This window comes from Orbicella faveolata, unplaced genomic scaffold, assembly GCF_042242905.1.
Source record: "Orbicella faveolata isolate gen_17 unplaced genomic scaffold, um_ofav_v1 contig_1, whole genome shotgun sequence".
Classification (NCBI taxonomy): domain Eukaryota; kingdom Metazoa; phylum Cnidaria; class Anthozoa; order Scleractinia; family Merulinidae; genus Orbicella; species Orbicella faveolata.
This window is the reverse complement of record NW_028301536.1, coordinates 38,338,154-38,361,797: the sequence shown is the minus strand read 5'-3', so window position 1 is coordinate 38,361,797 and position 23,644 is coordinate 38,338,154. Positions and strand designations below refer to the sequence as shown.

At 41.9% G+C, this 23,644-nt stretch overlaps 2 protein-coding genes and 2 pseudogenes across 2 annotated transcripts; 2 read left to right on the top strand and 2 right to left on the bottom strand.

Moving 5' to 3' along the window:
• Window positions 1-195: 195 nt before the first annotated feature.
• LOC149118998 (uncharacterized) lies at window positions 196-18,068 on the bottom strand (annotated as a pseudogene).
• On the top strand, window positions 2,218-3,719 carry LOC149119000 (uncharacterized; annotated as a pseudogene).
• Window positions 4,209-12,059, bottom strand: LOC149118999 (uncharacterized). Its single transcript, XM_089294604.1, has 5 exons — window positions 11,344-12,059; window positions 8,110-8,134; window positions 7,368-7,681; window positions 5,610-6,271; window positions 4,209-5,051 (listed from the first exon to the last, which is right to left on the bottom strand). Exons 1-5 carry the CDS (start codon window positions 12,026-12,028, stop codon window positions 4,833-4,835), a joined length of 1,905 nt encoding a protein of 634 aa, XP_089150730.1. The 5' UTR covers window positions 12,029-12,059; the 3' UTR covers window positions 4,209-4,832.
• Window positions 18,069-21,612: 3,544 nt separating the features above from the next.
• On the top strand, window positions 21,613-22,047 carry LOC149118997 (warthog protein 1-like). Its single transcript, XM_089294955.1, has one exon. The coding sequence runs from the start codon at window positions 21,613-21,615 to the stop codon at window positions 22,045-22,047; it is 435 nt and encodes a 144-aa protein (XP_089151081.1).
• The last annotated feature ends 1,597 nt before the right edge of the window (window positions 22,048-23,644 follow it).

The following is a 23,644-nucleotide window of genomic DNA, read 5'->3' as shown; positions in this document are numbered from 1 at the left end:
TCCACACTAGCCTGCCTGCCTATAAGCTTGGTGTTTTTTGGAGGTCTCCTGACCCTATGAAAATTTTATCACTGTATGTTTTTATTTATGGTGTGGCAGACAAACGATTATGATGATGATGATGATGAGACATCCGCGAATAAAATTTGACCAAATTCATCAATTTTAATAGCCTTAATAATTTCCCTGTGTACTTCAGGCTAGTTCCACAGCATGCTCACGCGTGATCAGCGGTGTTCCCACAACCGGTCCGTCTGTCTTGTATTTCCACACCAATTGTCCATTATCAGCTCGCAAGGCGTACAGATAGGTGTCAATCCCTCCTATGAACAACAGACCACGTTTATCCAACCGTGGTGACGACCAAATTGACGAGCTTGTCTTAAAACTCCACACGAGCGAGCCATCATGTTGACGAAGAGCCAGAACCTCTCCTTGACCTGAACCAATGTAGATATTTCCATTTGGAGCGATAAATGGCGAAGAGAATAGTTCACCCTTATCTGTTTTAAGACAATAATAACAAAGAAAAAAAATTAACCGAACCGACATCATCTGGCCTTTGTTTTGTTTTGTTGTTATATTTGCTTTTCTTAAAAGATCCACACATGGCCGCCCAACTGTATTAAAAACAAGAAAAAAAAAATTTTTTATTTCTTTTTCCCTCCCCTTTTTTAGCTTTTTAAATATTTTTTTTATTTAATGTAAAGCGCCATGGACAAATAGTGGATTCGCGCTATATAAATATTTTATTATTCTATTGTTATTATTATTAAAAAAAATCGTTGACGCAAAAGTTACATCGACTGAAATCCAATCATTCGATCAACCATTTCTCATAGATGACCTGACCTTACTGCACTAGTAAACATTCTCTTGTCACACCAACCCCTGTATGTTTATGTTATCCAAGTTCTAATTTCCGCTTAAATCTTCTCAAAAATATCGTTTTCATAACAAAGTATTTGACGCGAGGTAATATCTTTTTCTGGCATGGTTAATTCTTATGAACCAGATAATAACAAAATCGAAGAAAACAAGCAACGCATGTTTCACTTTAACCGCAGTACTTTTAATTGTTTAATTGCGCCCAACGTGCCAACGTCTAAATTTACATTTTACTTTGCCGCAGTGATGTCACGCAACGCGTCGTCTTGATCACCTTGAAGAAAGATTCGCTACTGTCATTTCGTTTGTAAAACAGCTGACTCTTAGGGCATGTATTATAAAATAAATTCTGGTAGCAAGAAGTAAATAAATCATAAATACTAAAAACATTCCGACCAACAAACAAAGTGTAAAACCGCTTCGGGTAAACCGCTTGTCCTACCGCAGAGTATTAAATTTAGAATAAATTATTTCACGAAATATAAAAATATATCTATAGCAAGAAAAAATAAAAAAAGCGAACAGGAAAGTAAACTCAAGAGCAACTATTCTACTATACAGCTCCACCGAAAGGAAGGATTGAAATGGATTCAATTCAATCATGACAAGCTTTTCTTGCGAACGTGTTCTAAAACTCTAAAGAAAACCCGCGCGGCTTTATTATACGCGATTGTAAAAGAGTTTTTAAATTTCTTTTTGGAGAAAATGCTGAGAGGTCATAAGAATACTTTTAAAAATAAAAATAATAATAACAATAACAATAACGATAACAATGCCAATAACAATAACAATAACAATAACAATAAAAACAATAATAATAATAATAATAATAATAATAATAATAATAATAATAATAATAAAAACCTGAAATGTTATAGAAGAAAAAAGAATGATGGAAAAAAAAAATTGCCTACGCCGAGACCAGGATTCGATCCTAGGTTACTGCGGCCACAACGCAGTGTCCTAACCCTATAGCAAGCCGATTGTAGTAATATTCAATAAATTGATATATATTCAGTTCAGTACTTATATGTATGTAATTTTTTTATTTTTTCAATTTAATATTTATATTTATGGAATATTTTTTAAATCCATTTAATTTCATATGTCTATATTTATTGAATTTAATCGCTCTATATTCATTTAATTTAATCTGTTTATATCAGGGGCCCGCCCCGGCCCCGCACCCCTAGTATATATATTTCGTTTTGTCTAAAACTGAGGCTAAAAACACTGGCAGGTCCCTTCCAATGTCAAAACCTTCCTCGTCCGCCATATTGCAATGCTTCTTTCCCAGGCTCTTATCTTTCTGATACCATGGGTTGACCCAGTCCCTGGGATTAAATGAATATTTTGACGCACTTGGCTTTAGAATTCAAAGAAAAAGGATAAGAGAAAGCATGGCAAGAGTGGATCCACAGAATACTGCACTACGATGGGGCGTTGTTATTTCACGCAGGACTTATCAGGTACCATGACCAAACTCCCTGTGGCACCTAGACGGACATCATGCACTGATACGCTGGAAAATTGTTATTCACGGATGCATTGATGGCTTTTCGAGAAGAATAATGTTTCTGAGATGTAACTCAAACAATCTTGCGGGAACTGTACTTGATCTGTTCTTAGATGCCATAAATCGTGATGGACACCTTTGGCCATCAAGAATAAGAGTGGATAAGGGTGCTGAAAATGTTCTAGTGTGTGATGCCATGGTTCAAGCTAGGGGGGAGGGAAGGGGGAGTTTTATTGCTGGTCCCTCTACACACAACCAGCACATTGAGACGCATTGAAAGATTATGGAGAGATGCCTTTAGATGTGTATGTTACTTGTATTACTATCTATTCTATGCTATGGAGTCCACTGGTATCCTCAACGCAGATAATCCAATTCATGTGTTTACTCGTCACGTAATCTTCATTCCAAAAATCAACAAAGCACTTGACGAGTTTTGTGAAGCCTTTAATCACCACAAAGCACGCACAGAGGGAAACTGGTCACCGTACCAAATGTGGGCAAATGGCATGTTCCATGATGACAATCCACTAGCACATGGACTGCTAGTCGAAGAGCCATCTGATATGGAAATATATGGATATGACCCCAGGGACCATCTCCCACTGGGAGAGATAATCATGTTGTCAATGACCCTGTGGATCTTAGCCATGGAGATTTACGGAAGTCATTTGTTTTGGAACATCTGGATCCGCTGAGATCATCAACTGAAATGAGTGGAGATATCTATACTGAAGCTTCAGAACTAGTATTCCAGAGACATGAACAACTTGCTGATTCTGGAACTTATGCGTCACAATAATATTATTAATGGAGCATTGCTTTATTGATATTCACTTCAACTTTATCAACATCTCTTAAGAACACAATTCTTAATAGTTAATAGGTAACCCTTATTGAGCAATGAAAATTTTAAAAAGGTAACAGCAGAAAAAAAATGTGTACAAGCACTTTTTGCATTAAGGCAGCTAACAATAGTCTTAAGCTGTGCACTTATGAGTTTTGTTATGATCCTTAATCATCAAATTTTAACATTCTGTAACTAGCTTCATGTCAGTTTAAAAAACTGGTATTTCCCTTTCTTATTCCTTCAACTTAAGGTGGCTAGTAGCAGTTTCCATCAATGTCCAGCTCTTATAATATGGTGTACCAAACATTTCTCAGTTGCTGTTACAATACTGGCATTGAACAACAGCCAGTGCTGAACAAAATGTGGTTGTTTTCTTAACATTACTGGTTACCATAACAATAGCATAACCTGTAAAAACACACTTAATTTTAGCTATAAGCGTTTTTAAGGCAAAAAAAGAAGCTTAGTGACCTCCATTTGTTATTATTGAGTTATGATTCACAAGTTAAGGTAAGGGTGTTTTAAACAGGTTATGCTGTTGTTATGGTAACCAGTAATACTACAACTTATTTAGCAATGACTGGGCACTTGTTTGATACCATTATTGTAGCAGCCACTGATAAAGATCTGTAGTACTGACCCATTCAAGTGTAATAACTGGAAACTGCTATAAAGTGCTACCAGCCATCTTAAGGCTCATATTCTCTCACTTGGCTTTTTGATTGCTTTTATTGTTTGGAAAGAAGCTGATTACTTTAAAACAATAACACACAGTCACAAAGCCATATGGGTGAAAATGGGCCTTTCAACAGCATCTGAAGAACTCAGCTATTAACAGGTTATAGGTAACCCTGGAACAATGAATTTGCTAAAACAGTAACAGCAAAAAGCAAAAAAAATTGTACATGTAAACTTGGATTTAGAATACAATACATTGCAAGGAGCAAGTGCTGCCTAATAAAAATAACCTTGCACTTTGTAGTTACGTGTACTGTTATTATGATGATGTAATAACATTATCCTTTTGTTTGATATTTTTAGTGTCTACTGCCACTGTCAAAGACTAGTGGTTGAGTATTATACAAGAATCAATAAACATAATGATAAGAAACAACTTTTTTAAAATCAGTTTGAGTTTTATTTTCCTTTGTTTTAAATTAAGACAATAAATGGAACAAAGGAAAATGAAAATGAAAATGCATCTGTAACATTTTAAACAAAGGAAAACAAAATTAATGAAGGTGCAAACAATTGTCCACTAAAAGACACAATTTGTTGGAGTGATTTTATTTTAACTGTGAAAGTCTCCCACCATTGGTGATAAATAGTCAAAACTAAACAAAAGAAAACAATGGAATTAGTGTTATGGCATAAAACTGCTTAGTAACTATTTCACAGTTAAAGTAAATCCACTCTAGTGTTTCGATATTTAGTACAGTGCATGAAGATCATGCACAGAAACCAACACAGGTCAAAAGTGAACTGCACGGCTGGTTACAACGCTTGACTCACTGTTATAAACATAGTGGCTGGTGTTGCCAAGCAGCAGTGGAAAAATCAGATTGTTAACTCCTTGATCTACATAGCGCCAAAGTAACTATTCTTGAAAGCTAGGTCATACAGTTTGAATAGTTCATCATCTGATGGGAGGGGGAGAACTGCATTTCCTCTTGGCAAATCCAATGTGTTTGAACAGGTATGAGAAGTTGGGATGAAATGCCAAATGGGTTTCTTCTTTTGAGGTTGTTCTCCTGATTCCTCAGTTACCTGCTGAAAAAGGAAATTATTATGTGGTAGCTGTTAGAGTGTACATGTATGTGGTACATAAAGATAAATCAGAAAGTAACAAGGAGAAAAAAAGTACATCATAACTTGCAAAGGAAGAGTACAGATTATGTTTGAAGCTGACAAGTCTTCCCTAGAGTCAGTAATATTGTGAGTACTATTGTATAAACCAAATACTCATATGCATGCTTAAGTCATATCAGTAGCGATAGATCTGGAAAAAGGTGGAAACTATTGTTACCATTAAACATGCCATCTCCATTATTAGAAATTCATACACACATGTTCTGGATGTATAATAAGATATAATAAACTATAAAGTAGTTGCCTTCCACATGAGAAATGGATTTGGTTGGAGTGTGTTCCAAGACATGCTGACTGCTAATATTGGCTTTTACAGGTCAGTATAATTTAAATTATGGTTAATGCTTTCATCACCACAGCTGGTTTTGCACATTTTACCTGCCCTATCTGTTATCCTATATTAAAAATGATTTTGGGATTTATGTTTCTTTTACAGTTCAACTTATAAATATTATCTTTGTGGATCTGACTTAAATTTTCAAAAACTTCCTCTGAGAAATCTGGTTTCAACAAGAACAAAAGATGTCGAACTGATAAAGTGATAATGCTAGATGGCCTCAGAAGATAAAGAAGCATGGGAAATTTCCTTCCAAACATGGGAATTCCTAAAGTATCCATACCATATTTGAGCTCTCTGACACAAGGAGGCAATTCCAGATCTTCAATAAAAATGGCCTGCAGTATTTCCTCAGGTATGTACATGGGCAACTGGCCATTTTGAGGTAGAGCAATACAGACCATTTGACCAATATAGTAGTAATCTTCAGACATGTGCTCTTTGAGGCCATTATCAAAGTAAGTGTCTTTGATCTTTTGATTGCATAGTCTTATCCATTCCTTGGGAGGCCCACCACTGTCAACAGCTTGCTCACCATAAAACTGAACTTCAAAGGTGACCCTCGGATCAGATACATGCTTTAGTTCCCCAAATGTAGTTTCCACAATATTATGTCTGTCTACAGTTATGAAATTGGTCTCTCCTTCAAGGATTCGTGATGAATTGGTTACCTCTAATGGTCTCCCAGAAACAATTTTCTTCCGCAGATATCTCAGCATCTCTGTTGGTTCCATTATGTCTGGTGGGAACTCATTCACAATTCGGCAAAAGAAGTCATGTGGACTTTCTGTTTTCTGCTCCCCCTCTTGTTGTACAGTGTAGAGATAGATACTAGAGATGACAGGGTTGTCTGCTACGCTGCGAGGGCCAATACCGGAATTGCCATTAGAGGTGCAGGGACAATACCAGAATTACCATTAGAGATGCCAGGGAAAATACTAGCGATTGCCATTAGAGGTGCCAGGGACAATACCAGAATTGTCATTACAGGCGCCAGGGACAATGCCAGAAGTTTCATTAGAGGTGACACGGACAATACCAGAAGTTCCATTGGAGATGCCAGGGACAATGCCAGAAGTTCCATTGGAGGTACCACGGACAATGCCAGAAGTTCCATTGGAGGTGCCAGGGACGATGCCAGAAGTTCCATTGGAGGTGCCAGGGACAATACCAGAAGTTCCATTGGAGGTGCCTGGGACAATGCCAGAAGTTCCATTGCAGGTCCCAGGGACGATGCCAGAAGTTCCATTGGAAGTCCCAGAGACAATGCCAGAAGTTCCATTGGAGCTGCCAGGGACAATGCAAGAAGACCCATTGGAGGTGCCAGAGACAATACCAGAAGTTCCATTGGAGGTGCCAGGGACAATACCAGAAGTTCTATTGGAGGTGCCAGAGACAATGCCAGAAATCAATTGGAGGTGCCTGGGACAATGCCAGAAGTTCCATTGTAGGTGTCAGGGAAACTGCCAGAAGTTCCATTAAAGGTGCCACGGACAATGCCAGAAGTTCCATTGGAGGTGCCTGGGACAATGCCAGAAATCAATTGGAGGTGCCTGGGACAATGCCAGAAGTTCAATTGCAGGTGCAAGGGACAATACCAGAAGTTCCATTGGAGGTGCCAGGGACAATACCAGATGTTCCATTGGAGGTCCCTGGAACGATCCAAGAAGTTCCATTGCAGGTGCCAGGGACGACGCCAGAAGGTCCATTGGAGGTGCCAAAGACAATGCCAGAAGTTCTATTGGAGGTGCCAGGGACATTGCCAGAAGTTCCATTGGAGGTGCCAGAGACAATGCCAGAAGTTCCATTAGAGATGCCAGGGACAATGCCAGAAGCTCCATTGGAGGTGCCAGAGACAATGCCAGAAGTTCCATTGCAGGTGCCAGGGACGAAGCCAGAAGTTCCATTGGAGGTGTCAGGGACAATGCCAGAAGTTCCATTCGAGGTGTCAGGGACAATGCCAGAAGTTTCATTGGAGGTGCCGGGGACAATGCCAGAAGTTCCATTGGAGGTGCCTGGGACAATACCAGAAGTTCCATTGGAGGTGCCTGGGACAATACCAGAAGTTCCATTGTAGGTAACCGGGACGATGCCAGAAGTTCCATTGGAGGTGCCAGGGACCATGTCAGAAGTTGCATTGGAGGTGCCAGGGACAATGCCAGAAGTTCCATTGCAGGTCCTAGGGACGATGCCAGAAGTTCCATTGGAAGAGCCAGAGACACTGCCAGAAGTCCCACTGGAGGTGCCAGGGACAATGCCAGAAGTTCCATTGGAGGTGCAAGAGACGATGCCAGAAGTTCCATTGGAGATGCCAGGAACGATGCCAGAATTGCCAAGGGAGGTGCCAGCGACAATACTAGAAGATCCATTCCAGGTGCCAGGGACAATGCCAAACGTTCCATTGGAGGTGCCAGGGACCATGTCAGAAGTTGCATTGGAGGTGCCAGGGACAATGCCAGAAGTTCCATTGCAGGTCCTAGGGACGATGCCAGAAGTTCCATTGGAAGAGCCAGAGACACTGCCAGAAGTCCCACTGGAGGTGCCAGGGACAATGCCAGAAGTTCCATTGGAGGTGCAAGAGACGATGCCAGAAGTTCCATTGGAGATGCCAGGAACGATGCCAGAATTGCCAAGGGAGGTGCCAGCGACAATACTAGAAGATCCATTCCAGGTGCCAGGGACAATGCCAAACGTTCCATTGGAGGTGCCAGGAAAAATACCACAAGTTCCATTGGAGGTGCCCGAAACAATGCCAGAAGTTTCATTAGAGGTGCCAGGGACAATGCCAGAAGTTCCATTGCAGGTGCAAGGGACGATGCCAGAAGTTCCATTGGAAGAGCCAGAGACACTGCCAGAAGTCCCCCTGGAGGTGCCAGGGACAATGCCAAAAGTTCCATTGGAGGTGCCAGGGACAATACCACAAGTTCCATTGGAGGTGCCGGAAACAATGCCAGAAAATGCATTGGAGGTGCCAGGGACAATGCCAGAAGTTCCATTGGAGGTGCCAGGGACAATGCCAGAAGCTCTGTTCCAGGTGCCAGAGACGATACCAGAAGTTCCAATGTAGGTGCCAGGGACAATGCCAGAATGTCCATTGGACGTGCAGGGAGAATGCCAGAAGTTCCACTGGAGGTGCCAGGGACAATGCCAGAAGTTCCATTGGAGGTGCCAGGGACGATACCAGAAGTTCCATTGGAGGTGCCAGGGACGATACCAGAAGTTCCATTGGAGGTGCCAGGGATGATGCCAAAAGTTCCCTTGGAGGTGCTAGGGACAATGCCAGAAGTTTCATTGGAGGTGCCAGGGACAGTGCCAGAAGTTCCATTGGAGGTGCCTGGGACAATACCAGAAGTTCAATTGAAGGTAACAGGGACGATGCCAGAAGTTCCATTGGAAGTGCCAGGGACGAAGCCAAAAGTTCCATTGGAGGTGACAAGGACAATGCCAGAAGCTCCATTGGAGGTACCTTGGACAATGCCAGAAGTTCCATTGCAGGTGCCAGGGACGATGCCAGAAAATCCATTGGAAGTGCCAGAGACAATGCCAAAAGTTCCATTAGAGCTGCAATGGAAAATGCCAGAATGTCCATTGGAGGTGCCAGGGAGAACGCCAGAAGTTCCATTCGAGGTGCCTGGCACAATACCAGAAGCTCCATTGGAAGTGCCAGGGACACTCCCAGAAGTTCCATTGGAGGTGCCAGGGACAATGCCAGAAGTTCCATTGGAGGTGCCTGGGACAATATAAGAAGTTCCATTTGAGGTAACAGGGACGATGCCAGAAGTTCAATTGGAGGTGCCAGGGAACATGCCAGAATTGCCACTGGAGGTGCCAGGGAATATCGCAGAAGTTTCATTGTAGGTCCCAGGGACAATGCCAGAAGTTCCATTGGAGGTGCCAGGGACAATACCAGAAGTTCCATTGGAGGTGCCAGGGACAATACCAGAAGTTTCAGTGGAGGTGCCAGGGACAATACCAGAAGTTCCATTGGAGGTACCAGGGACAATGCCAGAAGTTCCATTGGACGTGCCAGGCGCAATGCCAGAAGTTCCATTGGAGCTGCCAGGGACAATGCGAGAAGTTCCATTGGAGGTGCCAGGGAAAATACCAGAAGTTCCATTGGAGATGCCAGGGACAATGCCAGAAGTGCCATTGGAGGTGCTAGGGACAATGCGAGAAGTTCCATTGGAGGTGCCAGGGACAATGCCAGAACTTCTGTTAGAGGTGCCAGGGACAATGCCAGAAGTTCCATTGGAGGTGCCAGGGACAATGCCAGAACTTCTGTTAGAGGTGCCAGGGACAATGCCAGAAGTTCCATTGGAGGTGCCTGGGGCAATGCCAGAAGTTCCATTCGAGGTGCCAGGGACAATACCAGAAGTTCCATTGGAGGTGCCAGGGACGATGGCAGAAGTTCCATTGGAGGTGCTAGGGACAATACCAGACGTTCCATTGGAGGTACCAGGGACAATGCCAGAAGTTCCATTGGACGTGCCAGGCGCAATGCCAGAAGTTCCATTGGAGCGTCCAGGGACAATGCGAGAAGTTCCATTGGAGGTGCCAGGGACAATACCAGAAGTTACATTGGAGATGCCAGGGAAAATGCCAGAAGTTCCATTGGAGGTGCCAGGGAGAATGCCAGAAGTTCCATTGGAGGTGCCGGGGACAATGCCAGAAGTTCCATCGGAGGTGCCAGGGACAATGTGAGAAGTTTCATTGGAGGTGCTAGGGACAATGCCAGAAGTTGCATTGGAGGTGCCAGGGACAATGCCAGAAGTTCCATTGGAGGTGCTAGGGACAATGCGAGAAGTTGCATTGGAGGTGCCAGGGAAAATGCCAGAACTTCCGCTAGAGGTGCCAGGGACAACGCCAGAAGTTTCATTGGAGGTGCCTGGGAGAATGCCAGAAGTTCCATTGGAGGTGCCAGGGACAATACCAGAAGTTCCATTGGAGGTGGCAGGGGCAATGCCAGAAGTTCCATTGGAGGTGCCAGGGACGATGGCTGAAGTTCCATTGGAGGTGCCAGGGACAATGCCAGAAGTTCCATTGGAGGTGCCAGGGAGAATGCCAGAAGTTGTATTGGAGGTGCTAGGGACAGTGCCAGAAGTTCCATTGGAGGTGCCGGGGACAATGCCAGAAGTGCCATTGGAGGTGCCAGGGACAATGCGAGAAGTTCCATTGGAGGTGCCTGAGACAATGCCAGGAGTTCCATTGGAGGTGCCAGGGACAATGCGAGAAGTTCCATTGGAGCTGCCAGGGACAATGCCAGAAGTCCCATTGGAGGTGCCTGGGACAATGCTAGAAGTTCCATTGGAGGTGCCACGGGCAATGCCAGAAGTTCCATTGGAGGTGCCGGGGACAATGCCAGAAGTTCCATTGGAGGTGCCGGGACAATTCCAGAAGTCCCATTGGAGGTGCGTGGGACAATGTCAGAAGTTCCATTGGAGGTGCCACGGACAATGCCAGAAGTTCCATTGGAGGTGCCAGGGACAATGCCAGAAGTTCCATTGGAGGTGCCAAGGACAATGCCAGACGTTCCAGTGGAGGAGCTAGGGACAATACCAGAAGTCCCATTGGAGGTGCCAGGGACAATGCCAGAAGTTCCATTGGAGGTGCCAGGGACAATGCCAGAAGTCCCATTGGAGGTGCTTGGGACGATGCTAGAAGTTCCATTGGAGGTGCCAGGGACAATGCCAGAAGTTCCATTGGAGGTGCCAGGGACAATGCCAGAAGTCCCATTGGAGGTGCCTGGGACGATGCTAGAAGTTCCATTGGAGGTGCTAGGGACAATGCCAGAAGTTCCATTGGAGGTGCCAGGGACAATACCAGAAGTTCCATTGGTGGTGCGAGGGACAATGCCAGAAGTTCCATTGGAGGTGCTAGGGACAATGCCAGAAGCCCCATTGGAGGTGCCTGGGACGATGCCAGAAGTTTCATTCTCCAGGGCTCCACCTTGCACCAGCTCAGGGTCAGAATCGGATGTATGGTTTTCGTGAAGCACGAATTCGAAGCCCACTTTCATCCCGATATACAAGAGACCCTGGCTAACCAATTGCTTCACTACATGGTAGTTATACTCGGTCTGTTTGCGTTGATGCAGGACACTGATTTTCTTTTGAGTTACTTTTACAAATTCAAAATCGTTCGGTCCAATAATATTGTAGTTTTCTTTCAGGGATGATGCGATGTTTTCTCTGACCTGCGTCTCGCTGTCTTGTTCACCGAGTGTAACTACGCCCCTTTCTACAACCATTTCTTTCTTCAAAAAATCATCTTCTGTGTCATCTTCCTTGGAGTTTAGAAAAGCAAACTCAAAAGGTTTTTCGTCGATGCCTTTAGTTTGCACAGCTTGCTTCGGCTTACCTTTTGTTCCTCGGGGAATCTCAGACCGTAGTCTTTCGCTAGAACCAAGTCTTCTAAACATTCCTCCCTGCCGACTCCTGTCCATCATGTTTCTTGCTCTAGTAACGCTTTCCGCAACGCTGTGAGGTATTGTAGACGAGGAATCTACTGTTAGCAGCATATCCGAGCCTCGCCTTAAAAGGCCTGCTGCTTCGGATATTTTGTCATTCATCGCCTGTTTGTACTGTACGCACTGCTTGTAATGGCGGACGAACGCATACACGTGAAACGCTATACTTCCCAGGCCCTTATCTTTCTGATCCCATGGGTTGACCCAGTCCCTGAGATTAAATGAATATTTTGACGGACTGAATTGAATGAATATAAACAGATTAAATTAAATGAATATAGAGCGATTAAATTCAATAAATATAGACATATTAAATTAAATGGATTTAAAAAATATTCCATAAATATAAATATTAAATTGAAAAAATTAAAAGAAATTACATACATATAAATATTGAATTGAATATATATCAATTTATTCGCACAGCTGAATTGTTCTGATAAATTTTACTTATAAAAACACTGTACGTCAATATACGTCTACGTTACCTAACACGTTACCTACGGTATTTCTATTTCCGCTTCCGGTAATTATTCTTTACTTAAAGCTCGTAATTCTATTTGAGATCATTTAAACGTCAAAAAAACTCCTCAAAATAAAATCAGGGGAAACAAACCAAAGTTTTGATAAGATGAGAAAGATCGAGATCAATTCCCAAATAAAAACAACTTTACATGTTAAACTGAAACATCTTAAAGCATTTAAAGAGTAGATGTTGGATCAAACTGTACTTTTGCAATATTTATATGAAAAAACAAGTTAGTTTCCGTAGTCTCACCTTCCCTTGTCCACTTTACTTGTCCATTTGAGGAATCAATCGCGTAAATATTTCCTTGTGAAGATCCGACAAAAAGAGTCCCGTCTAGTTTACTGACAGCTGGCGATGATTGAAACGCGGAGTCGCCCTCAAACATCCAAAGCTGCCGACCGTCCTCAGTGTTAAAAGCAAAGAAGTTTGCAACAAAAGAACAGAAAAACACAGCCTTGCTATCATGGCTAACTGTGGGAGAAGAGAACACAGTTCCTGCCGTCTCGTACTTCCAAATTGTTTCACCAGTTTGGCCATCGAGGAACAGAAAACATTTGCCGAGTCTTCAACAACAACAACAACAACAACAACAATCTTTATTTCGTGCCCAGAAAAATTACAATAAAAATAAATACATGCAATGTGAAAAAATAACAATGAAAAACAGAGCACAGCCACTTAGAAATAGCTAATCGAGCTAAGTGGCTGGGCCAAGCGGAAAAAAATATTGCAATAAAGTTACAGAATATATGAAAAAAAAAAAAACAGGACACGATTTCATTCACACACACACATACTGAGAACGAAAAAGAAAAAAAAAATGAAAAAAAAATGAATGTGCACACACACACAAAAAAATTAAAGTCTTCAGCCATTGAGCCGACGAACACAGCTTTACCGCCTTCAAGAAGAGCAGGAGATGACCAGATTTCTACGCCCAAGTTCTTCTTCCATTTCAAGGAGCCGTCAGAATTGACTGCATAAAAATACCCGTCAAGACATCCGAAAGAGAGGCTGCCGTCGGCACCAACTCGGGTTGACGACGTCACCGCTCCTCCTGTGGAAAACTTCCAAATAAGGTTACCTTCGGCGGCGTTAAGCGCGCGCAGTGACTTGTTGTCAGTTCCGAAGTACACAACCGTCTCATCAGAGTTGAAAACGCATTTTGAACCACCTTCATCCGCAGTTCCATATTTCCATTTCAACTTTCCCGTGGGGCGTCAAACGCGTAAATCCAATGATTATCTGAACTCAAGTACAATGTAGAATCTTCGGGTTTAACCCTCTCTACTAAAACGATTTTATCATTGATATTGTCTGTTTTCTGCCCTGAGATCTTCTCCTCGTCTTTATCTTGTTGACCGGAAACGCTCGGCTTTGATCGGGAGTCGAACGGAGGATTGTCGTCGGGCGCGATTATCTTTCAATCAAGATCCTCGATGTACTGTTTGTCATCTTCGGTGAGCAGAACGTGAGCCAAATGCAAGTTTGTTTTGATGTGATTCGGATTGCGGGAGCGGGGAATGACAATCACATCGTTCTCTAATGACCATTTGAGAACCACCTGAGAAATGGACGCGTCGAATTTGGAGGATATTTTTCTAAGGCCTTCATCGGAAAGAACAGGATTTGGAGGCAGGCCATCTCTTTCCCAAGAATCGCCAAGAGTGCTGTGTGGAGATAAAAGAAAAAAAGCGAGTTTTGTTTAACGATTGGCGGTGTTGAGGTATAGGGTCTCGCTTTTTTGAAGAGAAAAATGATTTACATTTGCGTAGGATTCGTGTGGGCCGGGCTGGGGAACACCCCCCGGAAATACCCCCGGGTAACACCTTCGGGGAACACCCCTAGTGTTTATGCGACCAGACTTTTTGTCTTTTTCTGTGACTTTTCCTTTCGCCTCTTTTATCTTTTTGCTTGACAGACTAAGGAAAAGTGAGTCCCTGCTAGCTGGCTTTTAGAGTCGTCTGTGCCATCACACTGCAGAGCACGAACTAGAAAGTATATTCAGTATGAAGAATTTATGAAATTAAGCTTGAAACATGTAATTTAGTTATATGAACCGCACAGAAAAACAGTTATCAGTTCCAGTTCAATTTTTCACCATTTCTCAGCAGTCAGGTAAAAATTTCAGGTGATTCCTCAGCTCTGAGTAAATTTTAAACTGAAAATCTCAGCCTCGGTTAAAATTTTGACCAATTTGCAACTAAAACTTTTTCTTTGCTTCCTCAGTTTTTATCTTTCACACAAAAAAGGAAACCTTCAAATTATAGCCTCTAACAAGAAACTCCCAATTTCTTGCGGGGTATCAACAACAATCCTTTTGTTCAGTCTTCAGTGTTAAAAAATGTCTTAGTTAGAACTTCAAAACAACCTTTTTTTTTCAACTACTCGGGTGTTACGTAAAGCCCCGGTCAAATGATTGCAACATTTCAACGCAACATATCGCAACATTGTTGGGCGTAACATGTTGCGCGCATTTGGCCACCCTGTTGTGACGTGTTGCGACATGTTGCGACATGTTGGGTGTTTTTGGCTCAAATTTGAAAATGGTCAAATTTCTCACGCAACATATAGGATGTTGCGTGAAGTTGTAGTCGTTTGCCCAGGTTCGTGCAACAATGTTGCGCCCAGGCATGCGCCTTTGTTCGATTTTCAATACCCAACATGTCGCAACACGTCGCAACAGGGTGGCCAAACGCACGCAACATGATGTGCCCAACAATGTTGCGATACGTTGCGTCGAAATGTTACGATCGTTTACCGTGGTAATCGTATTGAATGCATTTCACGTTTTATTTAGTACCTGTGTCCCATGTACTGAATATGATTCCTTTCGCAGAATTCTCAAGTTACACGATCTTGGTTGAAGAGGTCAAAAGAGTTCTGAACCACTGAAGGATGAACAAGTGTTTCAGATCTTGAACTGAAAAATTGCTGACACAAATACTGCGGATTGTTCCTGGAAGGCGACACACATCATAAAATAAATAAGGTGATCATAAAAAGCTGCGAGTAACTGCCCTTCTACAGTCATCAACATCTGAAAGATCATAATTTGTATATGTTAAGAGGACGATCCACATTGTACATCATGTCTTGTCTGCATCCATGAACAATAAGGCGCGAAAAACTGAAAACCCCTAGGTGGAGACACACATTGTAAGAGTCCCAGACAACAATGCTTGAACCCAGATAGCTAAGTCCGGCATCCAGCCCACAAACTGTTTGGTCTCTTTATCTCCATTTTATGTACTATGACAGTCATTTAAGGATCCCATCTTTTTGCCTGAAATTTCTGCAAACAAAAATGTGGAGCAAAGATATGATAAATGAATTTCAAATCTCCTTCATAAACGTCTACCCTTTCTCAGCAGGCGTTTCAAGAGCTTTCCATGAGTCTTCCCAAGTTCCCTTGGGCTCCCCTTTCTGGTAAATCAAGAGGGCCCCAGTCCCCTGATCACAGTCGATGGAATGAATCAACATCAGATCGATGTAATCAACCTATGGTAGTAAAAGGAAACAAATAACAGTGAATATACTGAATGAATGAATGGGTGAGTGACTGGCTGACCAAAAGACAAACGTACTGACTGATGGACGGATGGATGGACTGACTAACTGACTGACTGACTGACTGACTGACTGACTGTCTGACTGGCAAGGAAATGGCAATATTTGGACAGTCAAATGACCTGACATGATGCCACCAGTGTTGAGGAATGTACAGAATATCACCAGCCTTCAAAACAACCTGCAATCAACACAATCCCTTGAATAATGAACGATTTTTTAAAACTCTTTACCTCTTAATTAGGTGGTTTCTAGATTAGCTGTAACCATATAAAGGACACCAGTATTAAACGATAAATGCTTTTTTTATGCTGACCATGGATCAGTTAGTTAGTGATTAGATGTATTTATTTAATATTTGAGTTTGGGTATTATTTTGAACTTGTTTTGATTGGGTTTACTAATCTGTTCCTGTCTATTCTACAGCAAACTCTCTGCTTCAAAAAAAAAACTGTTGGTAATCTGTTAAGCAACCTGTTGGCAGCCTGTCAGTAGCTTGTCGGTAGCCTGTTGGTAGCCTGTCAGTGGACAGATGGCCGACAGCCAGGTTTTTTCAGAGAGTTCATCTTCACAATTACCTATTCTACTAGGGGTTAAAGGTAATATGGAAAAATTGGAGACTTGCTGAGACCCTTGTTTGAAATTTCCAGACCAAGACGTAAACAACGTTGGACTCCAAGACAAAAGGAAACAAGTAAAAAGAAGAAAAAACAAGACATAGGGACATAAAAACAAAACTTTGTGACTCATCATAAAGGACTTCAAGATTTTGAGATCAGGTCGAGTTTCTGAGGACCATGAGTTTCTAGGCACTATGGCCATTGGCCTAATCTATTTGAGCGTTTCTGTTGAAATCCATTTGAGCCTTGTTGTTGAAAGCTACAGAAATTTTTACCATCAGGTCAAGTAAGCTATCAAATCATTAATTTTCGATTCACTTTATGGAGCCTCACACCTTTGAGGAAAATAGTCCAAAAATAATGTGTTGCAATATCAGCATCGGCTTTATGGTAATCCTTAGTATTTAACTATATTTGACGCCATTAATGCAACTCTCACCTTATGGAAAGTTACTTTTGACACGTAAGGAAATGTTTTAAGATCTACTGATCCAGGATTCACAGGAGATAAACCGGGCACTGTTGTGTAATTATTGGCATACAAACGTTGTGCAGATTCGCTATTGGCTATAAGAACTTCTTTTGTTCCAGAGATAAGGGTCAGAAGATTCTGATATCCATCTTGATGGAGACTTGAGCTTGTATTTCCGCTGCTGTACAGCAGATGTATACTTGCTATGGTGGACATAACTTCCTCACATTGCAGGCAATATGGAACCATGATATCAGATTTCAAGTCAGTCTGTGGGAAGGGGCAGTCTAAATAAACCTGTTTGCTTTTGTAAATATCTAGATATTCACTCAGATTCATTTCTTGATAGGATGTATTCTTTCATAATGTATGGTAAACTCGACGTCAAATGTAACATGGCCATATTTTCCCCTCAGTCATGTATGTCTCATTTGTCCACTGTTTCACAGCGGACCAATCTGCGGCAGCTCCTCTCATGACGGGAGGCCGTTGCTTCCTTAAGAAATGTGGATAAAAATCCCTCCCATTTGGGACGTAATCAATATCTTCGATCTCGCCAATAAGGACATTTGATCCAAGCTCTCCTAACTTCTTCAAATGACCTGCAAGCTGGTCAGGTTCTTCATTGATTATTTCATCCTTAGTAAGTTCGCCAAATTGTAACTGTTTAAGATTGTTTTTGCTGTCGTCATCATGAAGCAAACATTTGCTTGTAGTTTCAGATGCCGTTATTTTCTCCGTCAGTTTTTCCGGTACAGTTTCGAACGGTTTATCACTCATCTCATATTCCTTTCCTCCAGAAAGCCGTTTAGGGATGTTTTCAGCGTCTTTAAGCTGCTGCTCCAAAGATCCATCCTTGGCGGAGACGTTATGTTGTTGTATCATACATACGAAAACACCGATTGCTACAATTACCACGCGATGAAAAACGCATAAAAGTGCCTTAGCCATTTTAGGCTAAAATGTAGTCTTCAATGACGAACCCTAAATAAAATTATTGTCCCTTACACCACGAAAAACAGGCTGTACGGACTGTAATGCGTCAGTCAATTCCAGCAGAGCCCATCTTCCCCGCCCCCCCCCCCCCCTCCGGGCAACCGCGGGGCATTTGCTCACGTTGTCAGTCCCGAGGGTGGGGCATCTGCAATTTTATCGCCGCCCGGGGGCTGGGTATTTGCGTACCCCGGGGCGACCCCCGGGCATTTGACACACGTGTTTTCGAAAGTGCCATGGATGAGTTCATCGGGAAAGACGAAGCGTTTGTCGAACGATGACTTGTCCGTCAGGGACTAGAGAAACTTGTAGATGTTTTACAGGTGTGTTTTCTCAATTTTAGATATTTCTTCATTGCTTGTAAGCATATGAATATTAGCGACAAGGTGAACTATATTTTGTTTATCACAAAACAATCACTGACGTGAACACAACTATCTTGCATTTCCCATTCAAAACTAGCCTAGCATTTTTTAAATTCATGAAAGTGGAGTTAAAATACTTAAGGTTTGCGAATTCAAATGATGCGATCTTCAAGACAGATCTTGCGAGCTTAAAATGCAATGCATCGTCATTTAAAATGTCTTGATTCTTCACAGAAAAAGTAGCCTGCGAAAACAGGCACCTATCATCGCTCGCGGCTGGAGGCACGTCCGTCGCGATCCTAGCTATCCTCTGGCAAACTGTTAAAAACAAATATAAAGAAGTAAATATAATCAGAATCAACTAACACGTACTGTTGTCCTTGAAGTCTTACCGTTGCATTAAAATACTGAACAGTTGAACGTTTTATTCACTGATTAATAAAAAAAACTGCAGAGGTGTTGGAAGGCGACGATCCCGGGCGCGGGGCATTTGCCCTCTTTCTTCGTCCCCACCCGGGGGCATTTAGACAGCTTATGTGTCCCCACCCCGGGGAATTTGCCCATTTATTTTAAAAAAATGCTAATGCCCAGGGGTTACCCCGGGGGGGGGGGGATGGGCACTGCTGGAATTGACTGATGCATAGCCACAACGGAATAGCCGAAACTTTTGATGACCAAATTAGCATTTCATTGTCTATTGTCACAATTTCCTTCCCCCGAGGCGTGCCGAAGAAAAAAAGACCATTCCCTTGGAGCAAAATATTTTGTTTCCACGTATACTAGAAGAAATTTGGTTCGTGGGAAGTGTCAGCTGTATCCTATAAAATGTACACAAAGCGCAAAACAAGTACAAAATATTCCAGGCGTTTCATAATTTCCCAACATGGTATTTGCAAACAGATCGAGTTGGAGTGGGGTGGGAGGGGGAACTCTTGTCAATTTCGCCATTTCCGGTTTTGCCTCTGTGTCAAAACGTGTCATATGTTCATGAAAATCAAACTCATTTTCGTATGAAAGGTTTGTTAGATGATGTATGAATCATTCAATTAAGCATTAAAAATGTTAAAGTTACCTTTCGGACGGAACCTTTAATACTTATTATACATTCAAGCTTTTATCCCCCTAAGGGAGTCTTGAAGAGAACCCAAGCGTTGAAAAGGTTAAGTGGACTTTTTCAAATTACTGGGACTGAGACTGACTGATTATTCCCAATTGACTTATTTGTTGATTAATCTTTTTGAATTAGTAGAAAGGTACATTAAGATAATGTATTCCGATTTTAATGCCTGTGCGTTTTTTTAAAACTAACTTTAAATCTGTTAATGAAATTTGTGAGAGAGATGCATTGTACTGAAAGAGTTACAAGAATAAACGTATGATTGATAAATGGCTTTTGAGGTAACTCAGACTAGAATGAATAACGAGCGATTCCGAACGGAAAGTGCGAAGTCAGCAAGCTTCACTTAATGGCAGCAATGAGGCTAATATCTGTACTGCTGCATAATGGTAAATAGGTGAACGACATGAGGATCGTGTTCATGAAAAATAGTGACTTGGATAAAAGAGTTCTCGACCCAAAGGTATATTTGTGCTATCCAAATGGGTGTTGTCGTCCATCTGTTGAGAACGTAAAAGTCAGCTGAAAAGTATGTATAAACAACAACAAAACAATTCCTCTGGAAGAAAACGCTAATTTAATAAGCGAAACATGCGGTTGAAATAGCGATATTTCCATACCGTAGACGAGAAGGTCCATTTTAAACTTGTCCACAGTGCGGTTTTGGTTTACGTGTAAGCTTATTCAGGAAGACCTTGCTGCAATTCTTGTTGTAGAAATTACACCATCAACTCCCGCGAAATGCCGCGTACATTAAGCGCGTGTGTTAAACAAACGTTTTCAACATCGCATGATTTCCCAACCTCATCCCCAGGGCCATCTCCTCGACGATTTTCAAAAATGGCGGCTCTCCGGGAGAAGAGGATCTCCTCCAGACGAGCCGCCATTAGTGAAAATCGTCGAGGAGAAGGCCCTGGGGACAAGGATGCATGATTTCCATTGACTAGTTTTCATGGAAAAAAAATGCCTACCTGCACTTGAGACTTGACAAATACCTGGCCTAGTTATTACAATAACAACTCCTAGAAAAGGATCGTTTGATTCTCATGATGAGTGCAGAAATCGGTCGGCAAACGACAACCTGCTCTCAACTCGCAACGAAAAATGTGTCTGCCATTGCTCCGGCTGAGACGACATATGATTGGTCGAATACTGTCAAGTGAACCGTGTCTTACACCGCCTGCTCAGAGCCCTTCGTTTCTCGTGCCAAGGTTCCGCCGGCTAAGAGAAGCAAAAAAGGCTATGGGGAGGAGAAAGTCATATTCTCCCTAAAATAACGCTTCTACATTTAGAGCGGAAAAACCTAGTAACGATGCAAAAGTTCTTTTATGCTTTCCCAATTTTCCCGGTAAGTAGCAACGCTTTCTCGTCACTAATGGAAAGCTGGTGTAATGTTTTCGTGGGAAATCAATTTCTTTCCGGACAAACTAAATGCTAGGAAGATTTCCTAACCCTTTATTTCCCTGCGACATACAAGAAATTTCCGTGCGAAGACACATTTTTCAAATGCAAAAATATCACAAAACAAACGAAAAACAGAAAAAACAGTGTATGGAAATGAGATGATGTTTTACTACAAGTGCATGTAGTGCTACAGTAGGTTATATCTTGGTGAACACATCTTAAAAAGCCAACAATCATAGTTTCAAGGAAAACTGAAAAACATTGCAGATATGTTTGTCCCACGGCACGTACATTTTAACAACTTTTTTGTCAATTAATGACTGTGTGGAAAGTCTCAGGATTTAGGAAGTCTAAATATCAAGATTTGATAAAGTGAATTTAACACTTGAAGCTAAAAGAGGAGCCCGAAATCCCAAAACGCATTACAGAAAACCATTAGCACCCACCGTGCTCCTCAGTTCTTGATCTTGTTTACGAAGATTTCAGTCTCCCGTACAAAAGGATTAGCCGGAAAAACACCTTTTATAAGGGCCGCTTCTCTTTCATTTACTTTACCTAGATGGGGTGCTTCCCAGGTTCAGCAATGTTTATTGACAAACACGGTCGGCACAGAGATATGAGCTCGATGCTTGTTGATGATGAAGTTCAGGTTATCGTCAATAACGAGATCAGATTTGAACCGGTGATCACCTTTATCCATCGTCAGTCAGAAGTTATGCAAGAGTTCCTCCAGATCACCAGTGAGAAGAACAACATCCTGAAGATCACTGAAGATCATCTCCTATTTGTAGAGAAGACTGACAAAGCAACAGCCATCCCCGCTAGAGATGTGAAAATTGGAGATACTTTGTACGTGAGAGCAGGCCATCGTGTAGAGAAGGATGCAGTTCTGAGCATCAGCAAGGTCTACGAGGAAGGTGTGTACGTCCCAATGACCCTCAGTGGCACCATTCTGGTCGACGATGTGCAGACCTCGTGTTACTTTGATGTGCTATCTCATGAGTGGTCCCACAAAGCCATGGGTGTGGCTCGCGCCGTACATTATGTGTGACAGAAAGATGGATTCCCAGGCTGGTGCAGACTGGCTGATAAGATGCTCACCATGTCGGACTGAATTCTGAACAGTACTAACTGATCTCTTATTTTTACTACTATGTTGATTTGATTTGATCTGACTTTATTTCGCTGCTCAGTTTTTCGATCATTTGGTTTTTTCAGCAACTAATTAACAAGTAATGGTACTATGGATTTTTAGTCAGTTTGCAAGACAAAATAATTAGCTGCCTTGACAAAAATCTTTGAAGCTAGCTGCTTGCATAACAAAGAACTTCCGTTTGTAGTTAGTTGTTGTGACAAAGATCGTGTGACAAACAGCTTTGTCGTTGGTCGTTGGTGTGACAAAAACTTTGTAGCCGGATATCGTGACAAAGAACTTTGTGGTTTGTTGAGTTGCCTTGTTCAAAGAATCTTGTAGTTAGTGCGACCATATAGTTTGGGTGGCAAATAACGAAGCTCTGTTTGCCTGCACGCTTTGATTTTTTTGTGTAGTCACTGGCTAGTCTGAAAAATTCTGTTTAGCAGTTTGCGCAACAAAAAGCTTTGTAGTTGCATGTAGTAAGCTTGACAAAAACATTGGAAGCTATTTAGCGCGGCAAAAAACAACTTTGTAGATACTGTGTGTAACAAAGAACTCTGTATTTTGGCATGACGAAAACTTTGAAGCTATTTGGTAACAAGAAACTCTCTGTATAGACTGTGTGTGAAAACCAACTCGCAGTAAGTTTGCATCACAAAAGAAATTTGCTGTATTTTACAGTGACAAAACGTTAGAAGTTATGTGGTGTGATAATTATAGTTAGATTTTGGACCGTTTAGGTGGAAAAATGAGTTTGAAGATGATGAGACGAAGTACTTTGTAGTCAGTAAAGATACTTTGCAGTCAGTTGTTGTGACAAAGAATTTTGAAGCCAATATCTTTAACAAAAACAAAGCTTTGTTGTCAGCGCCTACGTTTTGGTCGGCGTGAGACAGAATTGTGTGTATGTATCTAGTGTGTAAAACGTATTTCAGATAATTAACTTTGCTGTTTCTTTGAGCGACAAACAATATTAAATTTACTGAGTTTTGGAGACAAAAGACTTTATTTAGAGCGCGTTTCAGAGAATTTTGAGATTATAGAAGAAGTTAGCGATTTTGTGGGCTGACTTAAGAAGTTATCAGTTGACCTGGCCCCGACTTACAAGCTCTTTTAAACAGTGTTTAAAGTCTCATGAAGTTCGTGCTTCGCAAGACAAAGAACATTAAATTTCACAGCTGATTTCATTGCTTTGTCTTGACCTGCGTTTCCAATGAAACGTGATTCGTTTGTCATGTATTGTAGTCTAGTACATAAGTTCTTTTGTACTTCTGCATTTTTATGTAATAATGCAGTTAAATTTTGCGGCTGAAAAGCCCAGACTGGGAGTTGCAATAAACGTTATGTGGGTAAGTATTTACTATACAGTGTTTAACCTCGCGTCTCTAGCAACTAAACGTACACTGAGGAAATAGGTCAGCATGAGGCAGGTTGCAGAGAGATTGTCAGAACCCCAGCAAACTTACCAGAGCCAAGTGATTCATTGTTGCTGAAAGAACATTTTCCCCGTTAG